An 18,247-nucleotide genomic window follows, 5' to 3' on the forward strand; every position below is an offset into this window, starting at 1 on the left:
TTTAAATTCCACAGTTTCAGTCAATATTAAAGCAGCAGACAATATCTTAATATCCAAATCAAGCTGAGGAAGATCATAATGTGAAGCTTACATTTCAAAAGAGGCATGTCGTCGTTTAAGTAAATAGGCCTTGTAGTGCCGAGAGATAGGGAGTCAGAGGCGGTGCAATGATGGTGTAAAAGGGTACTTTATTTAAGAGCTGGAAAGGACATGTTGTCCGGTTGCAGTCCGGGAAGAAAAGAGAGTGAAGTCAGGAGGGCACACAACATATATAGTAAACACATAACATGTCCGTGTGGGAACAATAGCCCCAACTGTAGTTCCATGTATGAATGATGTCCCAGTGTATTAATAGGTGGTCACCACAGCCTACTATTTTATTTCTGTTTCTCAGCGTTCATCGTTATCAACAGAAAATAACTGCTAGGCCTATCTATACCTTCAAGTCAACCTGATCACCCAAATAAAGGTATAATTATTTATATACATTTGAAAAGAGAGGAAAAACTGGTTTTCCTGCACATATTAGCCAATCACAAGGCTGTGTTGGAATACACCCACTATTGTTCGCTATCATTTAATGTGCGTAAAGCGGCTATAGCTTCACATAACTCAGGATCACCAAACAGCAGAGATGACTCGCATCAACAGAGAGAGGTCGAAAGAAGTTTGTCTGATGAGGGAAAATGGAAAATCCACTCGGGAGATCCAGCAGCATTTCGTCAGCCTGGATATCAACATTTCCCTGAGCGCTCTGCGGAACCATTTCAGGGAGAAACCAGCGCGCCGCACCGGGCCGCGCAAACTGCACCGGTGAGAACTTTATTTATAACACACTGAAAAACTGAAACGGTTACTTTGATTTAATGTATTATCCTAACACAGTTGAGTTAGTTGAAAGCATTTAAAAGTATTGCTTCCAATGAACCTAATACATTTATGTGATGACATCATACATTTAATTAAAGTCAACGTTTCAGTACATTTATTAAACCTATTTTCAGGGTTACATTTGAGCTTCCCCTTCCCTTGCCTAGTGAAAACCACTTCCTTACATTTGTAGTAGCAGTGTGTTGGTTCTAAAGTAAAATACCTGTTTTCAATCATACTCCACCACTGAGGAGAAAAGTTTACTTGATGTTAACTTACTTAATTGTCTCCCAAAGTAAGATCCTGGCGGCTATTGATGACCAAACAAACAACACGTTGAGTGCAAAGGATCTGCAGCACCTCATTAAAGCAGATTTTGGAGTTCTCCTCGGCCTGAGCACTATACGCTTGGCCCGCAGGAAGCTGGGCTGGAAATATGAGAAGAGGGGCTTCACCTCGAGGACAAGAGATGAAAGCCAAGAAGAAAGACGAATGCAAGAGCTTCAAAGGAGCGAATGTGAGGAGATGTTGCAGGATGAGACAACAGAAGATGAGGACCAATCTGTTGTCAACAGTGCCATAAAGCTAGAAGCAAACAATAGAAGAAGGGGGTCATCCATGTTTTACAAGCGTAGACGACGTCATGCAACACAGGTTAGCAAAAATACCATAACTCAATCAAGTGCATAAAGTGTTGTTTTCTCAGTGGGACTAATCATTTCCTTTTTTTAGGCTTCCATAGGGATTGCAATCCGTGCAATGCAGAGGTCCTGCCCGTACCCCCCCGACAGCTCAGAGATCTGTGAGCTGAAGAGACGTCTGAGTGGCACAGAGCAGCAGGTTGCATTCCTGATGTCTTCTCTGGAGGAGATGAGCTCCTCGCTGGAGGCCCAGACACGGAATCTTCAGGGGCTCCAGGATCAGTGCAGGCTGAAACAAACCCCCCCAGCACCCCAGCAGCTGGACGCCAGTACCCTCACCAGGAGGAAGCTATTCACGGTCAAAACAGAAGAATCTCCACCTTTAGAGCCAGCGGCATCCAAGCCTGCTGCCCCAGCTAGCTTCGTCGCTACTACAACAGTGCCAGCTCCCACGCTAGTTCCAGGTCCAACGCTAGTCCCAGTTTCCACACTAGTTCCAATATCCACACTAGTCCAAGGTCCCAAACCAGTCCGAGGTTCCTTGCCTGATGTGAAAATCAGAACCGTTTCTCAAGCACGCGAGGAGACACTATACAGGAACTGTGTTGTGAAAGGGGAAGCTCGTCCTGAGGGGTATGCTGCTCAGCTGTTCATGGCTCTGACTCCATTTGAGGCCTACAAGAGCTGGGCCAAAAAGACAAACTGGAGCGGGTCCAAAGGGAAGATGGCCATCCCTCACTCTGTGAAGCAGAAGCTCGAGTTCTATGTGTACCAGAGGTTTCCAATTCTGTCAGGGGATCAGTGGCACAGGATCAGGAACAAGATCAACGAGAGACTGAGGAGCCCCCGAAAAGTTGACCCAGAGGCCAAACCTCTTGGTTTTGGTCATTTCTAAATTGCTTTTACGACCCCTTAAAGTGCTGTTACATTTACAAGGCTGCCATACAAGGTGCTCATATTGACCAAGCTTCCCACACTCACATTCACATATTGGCCAACCTATGTGGAACAATCTGGGGTTAAATACAACCACATGTTAACTACAAGGGGGGGGGGGGTAGGTGTTTGAACCACACATTTTCCGATTGGAGGACGTTCAAGCCAAATAAACCTCTGTAACTAATGTTTGTACACTGTGTGTAATAAAGTGTTGAAAAGGACTCTTTATTGTCTGTATAATTATTTGAGCTGAGTTATATAAAGATAAAGGTTTTAAAAAGCAGATTAATATAGAAAATAAGAGTTTGATTCTGGAAGATGTGAGGAATGTCCATTAGGTGCGAATACAAATAACTGCTCATATGCTAATAGGACCATTAGGTGCTACATTCCAACAATCACGATACAATACAAATGCACTACCAATTGAAGATGATCACCTAAAGAAGTGTAAATGCTATATACCCATTTGTAAAGAGGGGGAAGCAGACTCAGAAAAAATGTCAGCAATAAGTATTTTGCAATGTTTCTGTCCTCACAGAGCAACAAAGCTTCTTAAGAATCACCCAGGTTCAATCAGGTTATTTTATCTCCCATTGTAAAGCGTCCTTGGGTTTCTTAAAAGGCGCTATAAAAATCGAATTTATTATTATTATTATCAATTATTGTTACAAGATTTTATATTTAAATTAACTTACTGACGTGAGACTAAACTTGTACTTAAGAGAAAAGTCTCCTCAATTACAACATTACATTATTAGTTATATAAGTTATTTAGTGTGGTGTTTCTTTCTTTTTCTAGAACTGCTCTTCTGGGTGAACTTTAGTTATTCAATTATTGTACAAAATCAAAGTAAACAAACACGTAGGGCGTCAGAATGCATCTTCTTTATTACAAAAAAATCCTTCCGTTTAATTAACAAAAATATTCGTGACACAAAACAATTCTGAAGAATTAGTAGTGTGGGAGTCTGATTAATGAGATTAAAAGAACTGTAAAATATGAGGGTATGGATTTGTGACTGAATGGTAAACATTTGAGCGTACATCAATTATAAGCCTCTAGCTTAATGATTGCTTAAGTACTCAGTAAAGACTCAGTAACTAATCGTGTGTTAAACATTATGTTCCTACAACACCAATTATAATAACCACTCAGGTTCCATTGATTTTGTCATATATTATAAATTCACTTATAAATATAATCTCCTCAATCATACCATAAAAGTTATTTTATTTGCTACCAAAAAATATTATTGCTGTTTAATAAAAAACAGCATAATGTATCACTTAACAATAGCCGAGTATAAAATGTTGACCCACAGTTAGATTGCACAAGGCACTTACTGAGTACTTAAGCATTAAGCAGAAACTCTGATTGTTTCTGAAGAAGTTTCTGAGTGTTGGATCAGTCTGCGCCCTCGGTGCAGACGGCGGCCACAGCAGAGATGTAGTACGCCCCCTCTCGAAGGTAACTCTTCAGACGGATGTAGTGCTGGCTGCCCAGGATCTCCGCTGCCGTCGACGAACACACCAGAGAGCCCACCAGATCAAACTTAGCGTCTTTGGCATCCTTTGTCTGCCCCGCGGAACGATCCAAAATAAACTCCATGAAGCTGGGAGTGCTGATCATCAACTTCTGACCCCACAGCTGAGTGGAAATGGCCTGGAAAGACACAAATACACATGATGAAGATATTACGGCAGCACTGTAAATAGCATTATGCAAGACTGAAGTGGCTTTGGTGCAGTGGGCTAGAGCGTTGATCATCAGATCAGGGGGCGTTGGGGAACATCAGTTCAAAACCCGCCTCAGCCGCCACTGAGACAAGCCATTGTGTCCTTGGGCAAGACACTTCACCCCAATTTGCTTCTATGGGTATTGTCCAGAGTATTCACTGTTACATGTCTAATATGTCTAATATGTAATGTAAAGCACTTTGAGCACTCAGAAAAACGCTCTAATAAATGCTATGAATTATTATTATTATTAAAGTCTTTCAAATGTTACAGTTATAGTCTTTGTTTTTGTACGGGTTATTAACGGGTCAGGGACACAGGGACAGTGTTATAAACAGCTGATTACTCACAGTAAATACCCGCATGGCCCCACAATGCAGCTCTGGGAACGGCTGAGTGCTGATGTTGCGGATCATGTCCATGGGCTGGTTAGACAAAAGAAGGAACCAGGACTCCGTCAGGGCCAACAGGTCCTCTGTCTGCTGCTCCGGCTGCAATAAAACATAATTGATGCATAAGTAACCACTTTTTTGCTTCAGAAAATGATTTATTTTTAAGGAAATGACTTAAGATTATGATTCTTTTTATACCTGTAGAGTGAGAAGCTGTGATATGGCGTCCAGGCTGCGTACTCTGAGCTCTGTAGCTCCAGCGCCAGCAATCTTACTCATCCTCAACCACACAGCCTTAAACCTTTCTCCTTAAAACAAACAGAACAACGGTTACAAAGGACCCAAATGAGAGCTATAAATACAAGAGGTTTAACCCTCTTAAAGGGGGCATTGCTCATTTGTTTTTTATGAAATGAAACCTGGGAGAACTTCAGTAAAAGATGCCAAGCTAACCTGTTTTGAGAAAGACCTGCTTGCCCTCCACAGTAGATCCTAGTAGTCCCAAAGTGTCCAGAGCCACCCCGATCATCGCAGGGTCCGGATCCAGAGCCATCTCAAAAACCTTGTTCTGGAAGACCGGGTAGGTTTCACACACCTGCTGCGGGCTGTCCATGATGGCCAGGTTTAAGAAGAACTTCACCAAACCTACAGGAGTTATATTCAGTGTGTATTAAATGAAGGAATACGCCACCTAAACATAGTATTCCTGTATTTTCTGAGAGCATTTTTCTATAAGAGACTCACCAGGAATGTAGAGTGCAGAGAAGGGGTCGGTGTCCGCTCCTTTGATCATGTTGGAGACCTTTTCCATTATTCCCTGCTGGGTCAAATACTTGCGGCCATGCTGAGTGTACGCTAGAGACGAGACCATCTCAATAGATGTAGCTCTGGAGAAAGAGGCAACAACAGATACACATTAACAGAATGTCAGAAAAGTAAATACTGTGGAAGCAGTCAGGCCAACTTGCATCAGTCTGTAGCATCACTTATCATGCAGTCATTTCTCAGTTGCTGTCTCTTATGATTCATTTGATCACCTGGTCAATACATCGTCTCCTGTCAGTTCTCCAAGCAGCAGAGCAATAAAGCCGCTTTTGGCGCAGTAACCGAGGGAAATGGGAGATGCAGACGAGATTTCCACCACCAGCTGCAAGCAGAATGTAAAGTATTTGTCAGGGAATCAATAGGAGAGATGTTATACGTGTGTATATTAATATTACTGATTCTAAGATTGCACATTCTGGCGACATTTCTACATGTGATACGTTTTCATTTCCACCAATTCCATTAAAATAAATATAGTTTGCAATACAATTGTTTGTCAATCAAATAATTGACGTACCTCATATATCCTGTATCTGATGATGTCACTTGTGGCCATCACATCCTTGATGACTTTCAGCAGGTCGGTTTGGAACAGTTTGTCTAAGCCGGGCTTGGAGTGACTCAGTTTGGACAGCGACTGAATGGCCTAAAAAACAAAACAATGATTGCACCCACTCTAGCATCATTGAAAACCCATGCAACATATTTATTTGCTTGGGTCCTTACCTGCTTTGCCACGTCCATCCTCTCCTCCCCAATGCAGCAGATGGTTGCTGCAAGAATGTCGTGGTTGTTGAGGATTTCTGTGGAAGCTTCTGGATGCTCCACCATTCGACCAATCTGAGAAAAAAACATACATGTTCAAGGTGAGCGGTTTAAAAGCAACACAATATATTTCTGTGCTGTGTGACGGCAGCCTACCTGCGTCAGAGCCAGTATCTTGACGGTGTCATTAGGGTGAGTCAGCCCGCCCTGCAGCTCTGCCCTGTAGCTCTGGGCCAGGGTCACGGGGCCCAGGGCCAGTAAGATGCGTTCAAGGATTCCCACACACAGCTCAACCTGCTCCCTGTAAACACAGCTCGTGTCAATAACAACTCAACTTATCTCCTGGGGACATTTCGAATAAAAAAAACATGAATATGCAAGGAGAGGCTGTCCACAAAATATTAGTAGTATAACATGTAAATGTAAAAACAAGATGTACAAATTATGATTATAAAGATGATGAATGAGATGATAGTGCAAACATAACTGTGTACATTATGATAATAATGGCAATGAAATAAAAATCAAGAAGAATAAAAGAAAGGTATAACTGCATTGTTATAACATTGGTGCATGGGGATTTAAAGACAATTATTAAATGTATCTAACGGCTGCCTTCCAATTATTTTCTAAATCAGTGCTTCTCAAAGTTTGGTCCGCGGACCACTGGTGGTCCGTGAGCGCCCCCTAGTGGTCCGTGGGTATATTGGTAACATTTGAAATTAATTAATTAATTAAAGTTTTACGCACTCTCGCGGGAATATCTTCGCAATGGGGCGAGGTTAAGTTTAACTTTCGATTGCATGATATAGCCCAGCGCAACACCTTCATCACACATGTTGCCACTTGTTTGTACCATTTTCAGGCGATTTGTAATCTGTTCTAGAAAAACGATGTGTTTTTTTATATTTGTGGAGTTAGGTGGTCCGCGAGTGTTTTTTTATTGGTTAAGTGGTCCTTCGTATGAAAAAGTTTGAGAAACACTGTTCTAAATGAATCAACAATCCCTTGGTCTATGAAATGTTCCTTAAAAAAAAGAAAAGTACCATCACAAAAACTAAGAGTTTAAACTGGCCTATTTAAATTGCATTAAGGCCTAAAGTGTGTCTCTCATAGTAGACATAGATAGTAAAACCAGCAAGTGTCCACATTTCAGAAAGTGAAACCGCTGAGATATGGCCCTTTTATTAACATGATGTTAAGTTTGCCATGGCAGGGTGTGGCGCAGTGGATAGAGTCTTGGTCTGGGGATCAGATGGTCACAGGTTCAAACCCCACTGCAGTCAGCATGTCATTGTGTCCCTGGACACTTCACCCCAAATTGCTCATGTGGGGATTGTCCACAGCATTGAGTATGTAAGTCGCTTTGGATAAAAGCATCTAACAAGTGACATGTAATGTAATGTTAATTAAAACATTAGCATCATGTTTTTATTGATTGGTTCTGTAATCAAACATAACTTTAAATTAAGCGATTATTTACGTTAAGAGTATTTTGTCAAAGCAAAGGAAGGGTGCCGCACAGTCTGTAAATCTCAATATCATATCAAATAAACAGTAGCAGTCAATGTCTCTACATATGCACTGAATACATTTATTTTGGGGACCGTGTTGAAAAAGGCATCTAATTCTGCTCTGTTGTACATCCAAACACATTCAAAACACCATAAAGTTGAGTCAGTGATTGCATTTCCGTTTTAAAGCCAATAATACAGATTACATGTGTCAGTGTTTACATCTGGGCAGTAGCATCGTAGTAACAGTAAGCTAGCTAGCTTGCTTACACCTACTACTAAAGGTAAAATAACGCCTTTTACAGCTAGAAACCCCACTAACAAACATTCTCTTCCTGTATTTGGACCTACTGCGACACCAACATTAAACACGAACAGCTGACTGACTCAGCATTATTTACAGTGTAAACACAACGCATTGTGATGAACCCACTTGTCATCTGAGTGTAACAGAGAGAAGATCACGTTGAATCTCTGCCCGCTCACCGAGTCTCTCAGGTCCCGCAGAGGAATGGATGATAAAGCCGTTTTTAAACATTGTAGTTCTTCAATTGGATCATCGACGCCGGAGATTTCTTCCAGTAAACTCTCGATGGAAGCCGCCATGACTTTCAATGTTGTGGGAACTTCTTCTTCTACGTCATAAATTAGGCAGTTAACATCTATCTTGAATGTCGCATTACTGCCACCAGCTGCACAGAGTGAGGGACTGCATGTGATTTCACATTGCCTCAACCTGTCCACTATGGGCTAATATGAATATTGGTTAAAAATACATTGAAATCTACTATTCCCTAAATTCTTTATTACTATTTAATGTCTTCTTTTGTTTCCTGGAGGGCAACTTTGACAAAGTAGCCTACATTGTCCTTTAACCCTCAATATGGTCAAATTAAATGTAATCAAACAACACACAGTTGGCCAATTCGTACTGTTCACCTGTGAATAGTATCACAAACCATTTAAATATCAGCACGTATACAGTATGTTATACCTGTGGGGGAAACTTCTGAAATAATTGGAGTCAGGACTCAAAGAGACACGATGGAGAGCTGGAGCTTTGATGGAAAACATTGATGGTTTATTTGGAGCTTTGGCCGGAGAATTCACACGACATGTCACGGGCCACGGTTTGACCACACGGTTGAGATGCCACAATACATTCTGAAGAACTCTACCCCAGACCCATGTATTTAGCTAGTTCAGAGAGAATAATCAACATGCTAGATAACAAGATAGAATGATAACACCTCTATCAGCTGAGGCCAACAGGCAGGAACAGGGAGACAAAACACTGAGAGCACAGCAGCTAAGGCTACAGGTGCGTGTGCTCAGTCAGGACAGTATGAACTGATGAACTGGGTCAAAGTTATGGGCCTTGGAAAATATTTCCCCAACAGTTCCTCTCTTTTTATCAATTTTGATAACCTAAAAACCTTACTCTAATAATAATTTGTTCAGTACTTAAATCAATGGGAATCTTCAGATTTGAGTGTGGACTTACACAACATCAATTACATCAATAACAATCACATTAATAACAACATAATAAGATTGAAACATTCAATCACAATGATTGAGACAGCCAATCATAATAGAAAATCATCTCTCGTCAGTGTTTGGAGCATTCTTTTGTACGAAAAGCATAATATGAACACATATGAAATCACAGATACATAATAGCAAAACCATTTATTAAACTAATATGTTTTAACATTTAATCATTAGTTAATCTTATTTANTGTTTTAGGGCCGTCAAGTTAACGCGTTAATAACGCGTTAACTTGTGGCGTTAAAAAAAAAATTAACGCCACTAATTATTTTAACGCGATTAACGCATATGTATTTTTTGTCCTCGGTCGCCCCGTAGTTTCAGAGCGCATCGACTTTAAAATACAATCTACAAGCTGATGCTGACAGCCCCGCTCCAGCTGCCTGCTTGCGCCAGACCACACTTCCACGCTCACCGGCAGGCACCGACTGGCCATCGGGAGGACCGGGAGGGTGTGTGTATGTGTGGCGCGAGAGAGAGAGACCTTACGTGTATTGTTGTTGTTAGCATCTGGTGCTAGCTAGCAGCGCTTACAGATATAAGGAGCTGTTTAAATGAAAACAGAGGAGCGAGATTTCGCCGACAACTGCGCCGAGCACTTGACTTTATGCAGGCAGCCAGACAGTGGGACATTGTACGAAAAGTCAGCACAGGCACGCAGCCAGACACACTGCATTGCGCGCAAACAGAAAGATATTTTTTATTTTTCCCTTTACACACGCCCCTTTTGGCTCAAATACGGGGGCGTCCCGGCAAATACGGGACGGTTGGCAACCCTATGGAGGAGAGTCCTCTCCTTTCAGACTGATAACTACAGCTCAGATGAGGTAAAGGACTCTCTGAGTGTTTAGATAGTTAACTTAGTCTAAGTTCTCAGTGGGTCTCAAACGGTTTGGTCACCATTTATATAAACAGATATTTCCATTTAAAGGGGAGTAATACAAAATAAAAAATTAACTAGTTGAAAAAAGGTAAGATAAACTTTAAAAACTTGTTGAGAGCTAAAACTAGTCTTTGCTGCTGCCTCAAAGAGGAGCAGGGAGGAGAGGAGGGAGACAGGTGAGGCTGGTTCAGGAGCCCAGACACACTCACAACTATAAATGAACCAAAAACAAATAAATAAACAAGTTTCAATGTTTTTCATATTGGATATGGTATGTTATTGGTTATGGCCATGTTCTCATGATTTTATGATTATTTAAATGTGAACAGTTCTGTTTCATATGGGTGTAGTCTCTTCATTTCCCCCTAAAAGTGCACCAGATTGATGCATTTAAGTCCAACATTTAAAAAAAATCTTACCGGGGGAGCATGCCCCCGAACCCCCCTAGAGAAATGAGGTCCACCTCCACTTACAAAAAAGTTCACATGGATAGGTTCCTAAATAGATTTGCACTTTTTTTCTTTCTTTTTTTTAAATAGTAACCCATGTCCATATTTGTGGGCAGTAGATTTAAAGTTTAGTTTTATCACTATGGGCAGCAACGCTGTAAATATTGACAAATAAATCCAGGAAAATGGCACAAAAGAAAACTGGTAGTGGCCTGGCTGGGTGTATAATTCCCAGCCTGACTTATTGTCCCAGTCCGGCCCTGTTGATAGGTGTGTGGGCTGTCTTTCATTTTGACACACAGAACAATGTTATAATAAACATACATGTATGTATGTTTATTATAACATTGTTCTGTGTGTCAAAATGAAAGACAGCCCACACACCTATCAACAGGGCCGGACTGGGACAATAAGTCAGGCTGGGAATTANTGGTCAAAGGGCGCCCTTTCAGCGCCCTGGCCTGTGTGTCTGTTTAGACTCGTATCCAAGGTGACGCTATAGGGGATGGCTGCGTCTGTAGGTGTAGACTCCGGTGCTAGTGGATCGCCGGAGCTGTAGATTAACATTTGCATGCTTATTGTAGCTGTGAGGGCAATGCCTGTAGCACCATGGAGCATATGTGTGGGCTGGACCTGTATTTTACAGGAAAGGAGTGATCACAGGGTCGAGTTGTCGATTCTTGTTCAGTTGTCATCTTCCTCACCCTCTCAGACTTTGAGTTGCGCGCGCTGCTAAAGAGACGCGCTACCATGGAAACCAAACAATGGTGTACCTATATTAAAGTCCGAGTGGAAACAGTCGTGAGTAAATCTGATTTTATCAGAAATCGGGAGAAATGCGGGAGTCTCCCGCGAAAATCGGGAGGGTTGGCAAGTATGACACACACACACACACACACACACACACACACACACACACACACACACACACACACACACACACACACACACACACACACACACACACACACACAATGTTCGTATTTAGTCTCCTGATTTTAAATGCCCTAGTATGGTTTTGTCACCATTTCCATAGCCCCACCAAAAATATTTTCCACCAGCCGCCACTGCCCACCACCATCCAAGTTGCCCATCCCTGATCTAGGTGATTTATGTCAAATTCAAAAAAGGTTCTCGAGAGCAACAGAGGACATTGTTAGCTGTTTTTTTTCCAGAATTGGTAATACTCTTCATTACAAATAAAGGTATCCTTATATGTTAAACTCAGTGTACCGGGCCTTTAAGCTGCAATCTGATTTTAAACTATGAATTTCTTCATCATAAATTATGATTATTATTGTTAATGGTGGTGGCAGTATAAGTGGTATACCTTTGTCACAAGTATGAAAAACGTCCTTAAATTAAATGTGCTGGTAATCTAATCTATTATAGTTAATAGATCATGCTCAGATAACATTTAGTTTATGTGGGTGAAGATTCCTTATTATTCAAGTTTCTGTGAACACTAGGTAAAACATTGATTTAAATCTTTCAAGAGGAACTAAGGAGAAAGAAATTGGAAAGGAACGCCTACAGCACTGAGAGAGAAACGAGAACACACTCTTCATCTAATGCGAAGGCTGTCTGAAAAGGAATGAGTAGGATTTCGATGGGACTGCCAGTCTAAAAGCTGGAGGGGATTCAGTCAACAATGTGACAGAGTTGTCCACCTTGAAATGTAATACTGGTTTGTTGTATCATGCTGTGGATGGTGTTCCTCTCTTGTTTTGAAAATAACAAACAATAAAACACATTTGAGTATTTAATTACGGAGAGTTTAACACTCGAAAACCCATCTGCTTGATTGGGACTGTTTCAAGTATGAGACATTCTTATAGTCATACTGCTGCATATTGGGCAATATTCAAATATTAAATTAAATTAAATATAAGTAACAAGTAAGCAAGAATTATTTAGGTGGAAATAAAAAAAGCAATATTCCAACAATTTAAAAACAGCATTTGACAATAATCTTTGGGACTATTTATCTGCTTCACAGTGGACAATGTTCAAATGTTAAATACATTTGAAAATGAAAATGTAATGTAAACAATGTAGCCTTATTTTACATTGTGCAAGCATTACTTAACCCACGTTTTTTTAAAAGCCCCAATTTTTTTGACAATGCTCTTTGCACTGTCCTTTAAAGAAAGTTGGGCTTTGAGTAGGACGTCAAACATCTTCATGGCACCATAGGCTACCTTTGGCAATTTGTTAGAGTCATGACTTTTTTGTTAGTGCGATATTGCTATACAATGGCATTCAATTCAGATTTCAGTAGGTAGTCCTGTGTGAAAATAGTACATTCTTGTTTTCACAATATAACATTGCCATTTTAATAAAGTCCACTATAGGCTTCCATACATACAGACAAATACTTCCATATCACATTACTTGGATCATATTCACTACACTACAGATTAATGAAGTTATATATGTTTTGTTGTCCCTAAATGTCATACACAATCAAATTAAGTGTTTGCATGAAGATTAACTTATTAGAGTGGTGGCTCAAGCTGGATTCTCTCATTTAAAATCAATTATTGTATGTGTTTACATTAATCAACATGTACAAAAAATGTTAATACGATATATAATATAAGCAAAACAACTATTCACCTATTGACTGAAAATATTTGACTTTCACCACGTTTGTCTTTCTTTAGGCTGTTGGCTGACCAGGACCTGGTGGCTCAGGACACATTTTAAAGCAAGCTGAAACTCCGTAAATGAACTAAACCACTAATATGATCACTTTAAAGCATTTTGCAGATGTATATGAGAGTATCAATCCCGCTAAGCCACAATACAATGACTTTCTGCGCTAGCACAAGAAAGGCGATAGGTCCTAAATGTAACTTTATAATACAAAAATCATAAAAATATATACCATTTCCGGTTATAGCTCTTACTGTAGCTGCTTTGTGTCAGTCTCTGTAAATTGGTCACATAATATTCATATAGAACCATTATCTCCAATTTACAGTCTTTACATTTTTGTTATATGCTACACACAAATTATATTATTATTATCAGTACTAGCCATATCTATATCTATATCTATATATGTCTTTCTGTGCAGGCAAACTACTTCTCACAGATGAAATTTTGTTCCAAATTACAGTTCTCATCATTCCAGTCGCCGTTCCCAGTTGCACGGTGCCAGAACTCCACACAGTCTTGGTTCCGACCGTCAAAGCTGTTGGGCTGGTCTTTACCCCAGAACCTGCAGAAAAAGGAGGGACATATACAATTAGCATAAATACTAGTCTATTCTCAGAGGTTGTTAAAGATGAGTTAAGCTTCTTACGGAGTGGTCAACGGTGTCCCATCAACCCATTTCCACTGCCCTTCTACTCCTGCATCCGTCAAACCAATCCAGACTTCCTTATCAGTTGAATATAAGCCATTCACAAAGGTCTATATGAGACAGAGAAAAACAATTGCAGAGGTTTTGCAAACATAAAGTCATAGATGCATTTCCTTTATTAATGATAGATGAAATGATGGTATAATTCAAGTTAGCAAAAAATTGCTGAACATATTAAAAAGATACACACGGTTGGCGGCGGTGGCCAAAAACAGAGATAAAAAAGAGTAAATATGGGACCCTCGACTCCGATTTAGTGAATATTCACCGAACACTTTTGCCATATTAACGTTGTAATTTTTGTGAAAGCTATGTTATTCCAAGCCAAAACCGAGCAAAAAGTCAATTGATATCTTGTTAATGTAAGAATATTGTTTGGTGTAGCTTTACAAAGTAAAACACCATCAATGACAATGTCTATGTTGACACTCACTTGTGCAGGAACAGAAATATGAACAGAACAAGACAAACCATTTCCTCTGTGCTTTTTATTATTGCCAGATCTGCGCCTTTGGTTTGACAGTTTTCCCTGGCCAGACGCCAGCTAATCTTTTCAACAGAGGTGAAGTAGCAGCTGCTCTGAAATCTCGTCCAACCAGAGGGGCAGTTGCTAGCTGAAAAATGCCAAAGAGGAATTAATCAATTATGTTTACAAATTAGAATGCATTTTTTGCGCGTGTCTGTGGTTAACTTGGAACATTTAAAACATGCTCTTTGTTCGCAAACTGAAATTTGGATTTTACTTGAAGTTTACTTTGGCCTTGCCTTTGCAAAAATCTGGAGACATTTAAAAAAATGTGGTTAACTTGAAAAGCTAGTTTTTTTTCTTATCATACTATGTGTATAGTTTAGGAACATGGGAATACTGATTTTAGGGTTATGGTTCATTATATTTGCAGAAAAAGTAATAACACATAATGTATGCAGTATAAAGAAAAAATGCAAGACACAAGGACTATCAAGACACCATCAAACCCCAATCCTGACTTTGTCAATTGTTAAAAATGCTATATAACAAATGTATCTTTTACTGTTACAGGTGCAGATAGACAGACTTCAAAGCAATCAGAACAAATGTTGTTGCATCTTTCCCTTTCAATCCAGATGTATACATTTTCGGGCCAAATTGGTTATTTTTACTTATTTATTCTTTCTGCTTACCTGGAACTGCTGCACTTAGTCTATCAACCTCCACCTGCAACACGTCCCTCTCAGTAGTCAGGTTGTCATTTTTCACCTTCAACAGGTCTTTCTCCACAGTGGCATTTTTGAAAGTGTTTTCAAGCTCATCCCTTTCCTTTACCAAGGACTTGTAATTAGTCCGCAACTCATCTGTGGCTTTCGCAAGCACGTCGTAGGTGGCCTGCAGCGTTTCTTTGGATATTGTTAGATTTTGGTGACTGCTTTCTATCTTCTCTTTCTCACTGTTGGAGAAGTTGTACTTGTCGTGCAAATGCTCAACTTTATTAATCATTTCATTGAACTTCAACTGTAGTTGCTCTCTTGATCTGGTTGCATTATTGAATTTGTTCTGTAAATTGTCCCTCTCTTTGGTCACTGATTCATAACTGGCCTGTACCTCATTTTTGCGTTTGAACACTGAATCGTGTTGTTTTTGTAGCACGTCTTTAGCAGTAGACAAGTCATTGTTAGTAGTCTGGAGCTGTTCTTTACTGGCTTTAAGCTGTTCTACCTCTTTGATGGAAGCATCGTTATTGGCCTTTAACTCGGTTTGGCTTTGTTTTAGACTGCTGCTTTCTCTGGTCAATATATTGTTATTGATCTGTAGCTCAACTTTTCTTTTAGATAGGAAATCATTTTTTTGCTGTAAGTCATTGCGCTTCATCTCAAGGTTTTTTTTTTCATTTCGCATCGTCTTCATGTTCTCCTGCAGCTTCTCTCTCTCGTTACTCATGGCTGTTAAGTTGTTCTGATGGTTTTGCTCTGCTTTTTTGTCTGTGGGAGATGGAGATAAATAACAGTTATTTTAAAATGACATCAGCCAACTTTTTGAAACTAGTATATTTGACAGAGACAAGGAAGGGACTTACAGTGGACACTCTGACCAATGACCACAGCCAACAGGAGAACGCACAGCAGCCCGAGACAGACTGTAGCAAGCTTGAAAGGTCTGTTCCTCAAAGCATAAACTGAGGGACAGCAAGAATAGACGCAGAAACTTAAATTATTGAAACTGCAGGTTCTTCAGAAAATATTACAAATACCAACACAAAGCTTCTCAAATGTTTTTTGTGATGACCTGTACCACCTTTATTAAAATGGTGGCAATATCATTTTTAACTGGAGTCTGCTGATACTGACAGTAACTTATATTAGTATGTGTTGTTTGATTTTGATTTATATGAACAGAGGAATTAAATTCATCTAACACAAGATTTAAGTAGTGCTTCTGCAGGATTCTTTGTGGAAAAAATACAAAACATCTGTCCAATAGATAATCAGCATCATAAGTCGACAACATTTAATCAGTGTCAGTTGACTTCCCCCTGCTATCCCAAAGTGCCATGTGTACCTTCTTAAAATACAAAGTTGGTAAGTAGTTAGATGTGGAACTGAATAGTGAGCTGAAAATTATTTTGAAAGGAAATTCTTAGTGTATTACCTGAATGCCTAAGCTTGCTGCCATCTTCAAAGAATTGGCTATAGCCAACTTTGTTGTTGTCCATATCCATGTTTGTCACTGTAGAGGAACTGTACTCAACGGTCATGTTTGGATCTGCTTCATGAAATGGGGTCTCACTAGCAAATAAAAAAAACAGTAGTAATATCCTCTAAAATATCATGAATAGGTATTCCCAACAATGTCATTATAAATAATCTCTCCATTTGTAATTCCTTCCCTGTCAGTAAATTCCTGTCCTGACATGAATAGGATAATCCAGACTTTATTAATCTGCAAACATTGTCTTGGTGCTAAAACTTGCTGGTTGCAATACAAATATGAATCTCTAGGTTTAGTATTTTATTGGGCAATAATACCAAACGTAGACCTTAAACACCATGAATTTAGGATATAAACAAAGTCAACCTTACCTGTGCTTTTTGAAAAGATGCACTATGAAGTATTGGATATCTTGGATAGCAGAATCTCACCTACTGGCTTCCTAGAACTTCACCCTGCAAAAGCATTGCGCTTATGCTTCAATACAGTCCGAACTTACTCTCTTTACAATTGTGGCCAGTTGACTTGAAATTGATGTTTGTTCAGTGGGCGGAGCCAGAGCCACTTCCTTCCTATTGCTGTTGAGTTAATACAAACAATCTGGTTTAGGTATGATTGAAATTAAACTCAAGATATATGTAACATTCCAAGACTGATCTTAACACCTCTACCATAAGCACATTTAAACTCTTCACTGAAATTGGTTGGTGTTTTTGGTTATAATAAACACCTGCCTCCTCCAAGGTCACAAGGGAATATTTCACAATGTGAACAGATGTTACATTGAACGGATGTCAAAGATTTCACAAAAACACAAAGATGCAGAATGTGCAGTTTTTACTTCAGCATATTGGGGAATAGTCTGAGTCAGATCCATTACACAACTTCGTTCCAGCATGCATATATTTAAGGAAATGCATTTTGTGGAAAATATCTTACAGTATTTTGATAATTATTGATATGAATAGTAAATCCATCCTTCTGTTATTATCAGTGAGTAGAAAACCCGATATAAGAGTTCAAATAATTACTCTGGGCTTCCGTTAATTCAATGCAGGTTGTGCCGTAACTTCATGCAAAAATAGGAACAAACTCAAAGCTCATTTACAATAAACGTTATTATCCCCATAAGGACATATTATAAGTATCTCATTATTGTTTCTACATGTTTTTGCGAGTCCACATTGATTTGGGTTGATAAGGGTAACATCAATCTGTTAAGTTAAAATGTTAGACAATGACAGTTTTTTTTTTTAATCCATGCCCTACTCCGAAAAATTCTGACCATTGGACAATTCAAGTTGATGACCCTGGCTAACGATTCCATAGTATGTTAACTCTGCTATGTCAGGCTTCTGTGTGAATGTTACCTCATGATGTACATGAAACAGCCATTTCATCAGCATTCTCTATATGGCCCAAACCATCCTGAATATATACACGTACAAACAGTAACAGGAAATAAAAAGCTGCAACGAGGTCATTGGCTGTTTGAGTGATGCCTCCCATCTGTCCGGACCTCAACCCTGCAGAAGACCTTGCGTCTCTGTGGCAGTATGTGACCCCCATTTATATTCATTTTGTCCAACTTCTGTCTCATATTGAATACAATTCATTATATAAA

General features: G+C 39.7%; 3 protein-coding genes across 4 annotated transcripts; 1 reads left to right on the forward strand and 2 right to left on the reverse strand.

The window, feature by feature from the left end:
- The first annotated feature begins 573 nt into the window (after positions 1–573).
- Positions 574–2,670, forward strand: LOC104961784 (uncharacterized). The gene is made up of 3 exons (XM_010790122.1): positions 574–813; positions 1,167–1,524; positions 1,603–2,670. Exons 1-3 carry the CDS (start codon positions 635–637, stop codon positions 2,404–2,406), a joined length of 1,341 nt encoding a protein of 446 aa, XP_010788424.1. The 5' UTR covers positions 574–634; the 3' UTR covers positions 2,407–2,670.
- Positions 2,671–3,316: 646 nt separating this feature from the next.
- Positions 3,317–8,314, reverse strand: psmd5 (proteasome 26S subunit, non-ATPase 5). The gene is made up of 10 exons (XM_010790123.1): positions 8,120–8,314; positions 6,329–6,473; positions 6,134–6,247; positions 5,925–6,053; positions 5,620–5,729; positions 5,327–5,469; positions 5,036–5,227; positions 4,781–4,890; positions 4,541–4,681; positions 3,317–4,116 (listed from the first exon to the last, which is right to left on the reverse strand). Exons 1-10 carry the CDS (start codon positions 8,290–8,292, stop codon positions 3,859–3,861), a joined length of 1,515 nt encoding a protein of 504 aa, XP_010788425.1. The 5' UTR covers positions 8,293–8,314; the 3' UTR covers positions 3,317–3,858.
- Positions 8,315–12,875: 4,561 nt separating this feature from the next.
- Positions 12,876–17,319, reverse strand: LOC104961787 (CD209 antigen-like). Of its 2 annotated transcripts, none has more exons than XM_010790125.1 (7): positions 16,995–17,319; positions 16,564–16,652; positions 15,992–16,090; positions 15,102–15,896; positions 14,412–14,554; positions 13,881–13,990; positions 12,876–13,796 (listed from the first exon to the last, which is right to left on the reverse strand). In XM_010790125.1, the coding sequence occupies exons 2-7, from the start codon at positions 16,631–16,633 to the stop codon at positions 13,658–13,660; spliced, it is 1,356 nt and encodes a 451-aa protein (XP_010788427.1). In that variant the 5' UTR covers positions 16,634–16,652; positions 16,995–17,319; the 3' UTR covers positions 12,876–13,657. The 2 variants fall into 2 exon arrangements, with proteins under 2 accessions (XP_010788427.1, XP_010788426.1); XM_010790124.1 differs by having other exon boundaries at positions 16,564–16,700; positions 16,995–17,317.
- Between the last annotated feature and the right edge of the window lie 928 nt (positions 17,320–18,247).

The sequence above is a fragment of the Notothenia coriiceps genome, unplaced genomic scaffold (assembly GCF_000735185.1).
Source record: "Notothenia coriiceps isolate Sejong01 unplaced genomic scaffold, NC01 NC01_scaffold00033771, whole genome shotgun sequence".
Classification (NCBI taxonomy): domain Eukaryota; kingdom Metazoa; phylum Chordata; class Actinopteri; order Perciformes; family Nototheniidae; genus Notothenia; species Notothenia coriiceps.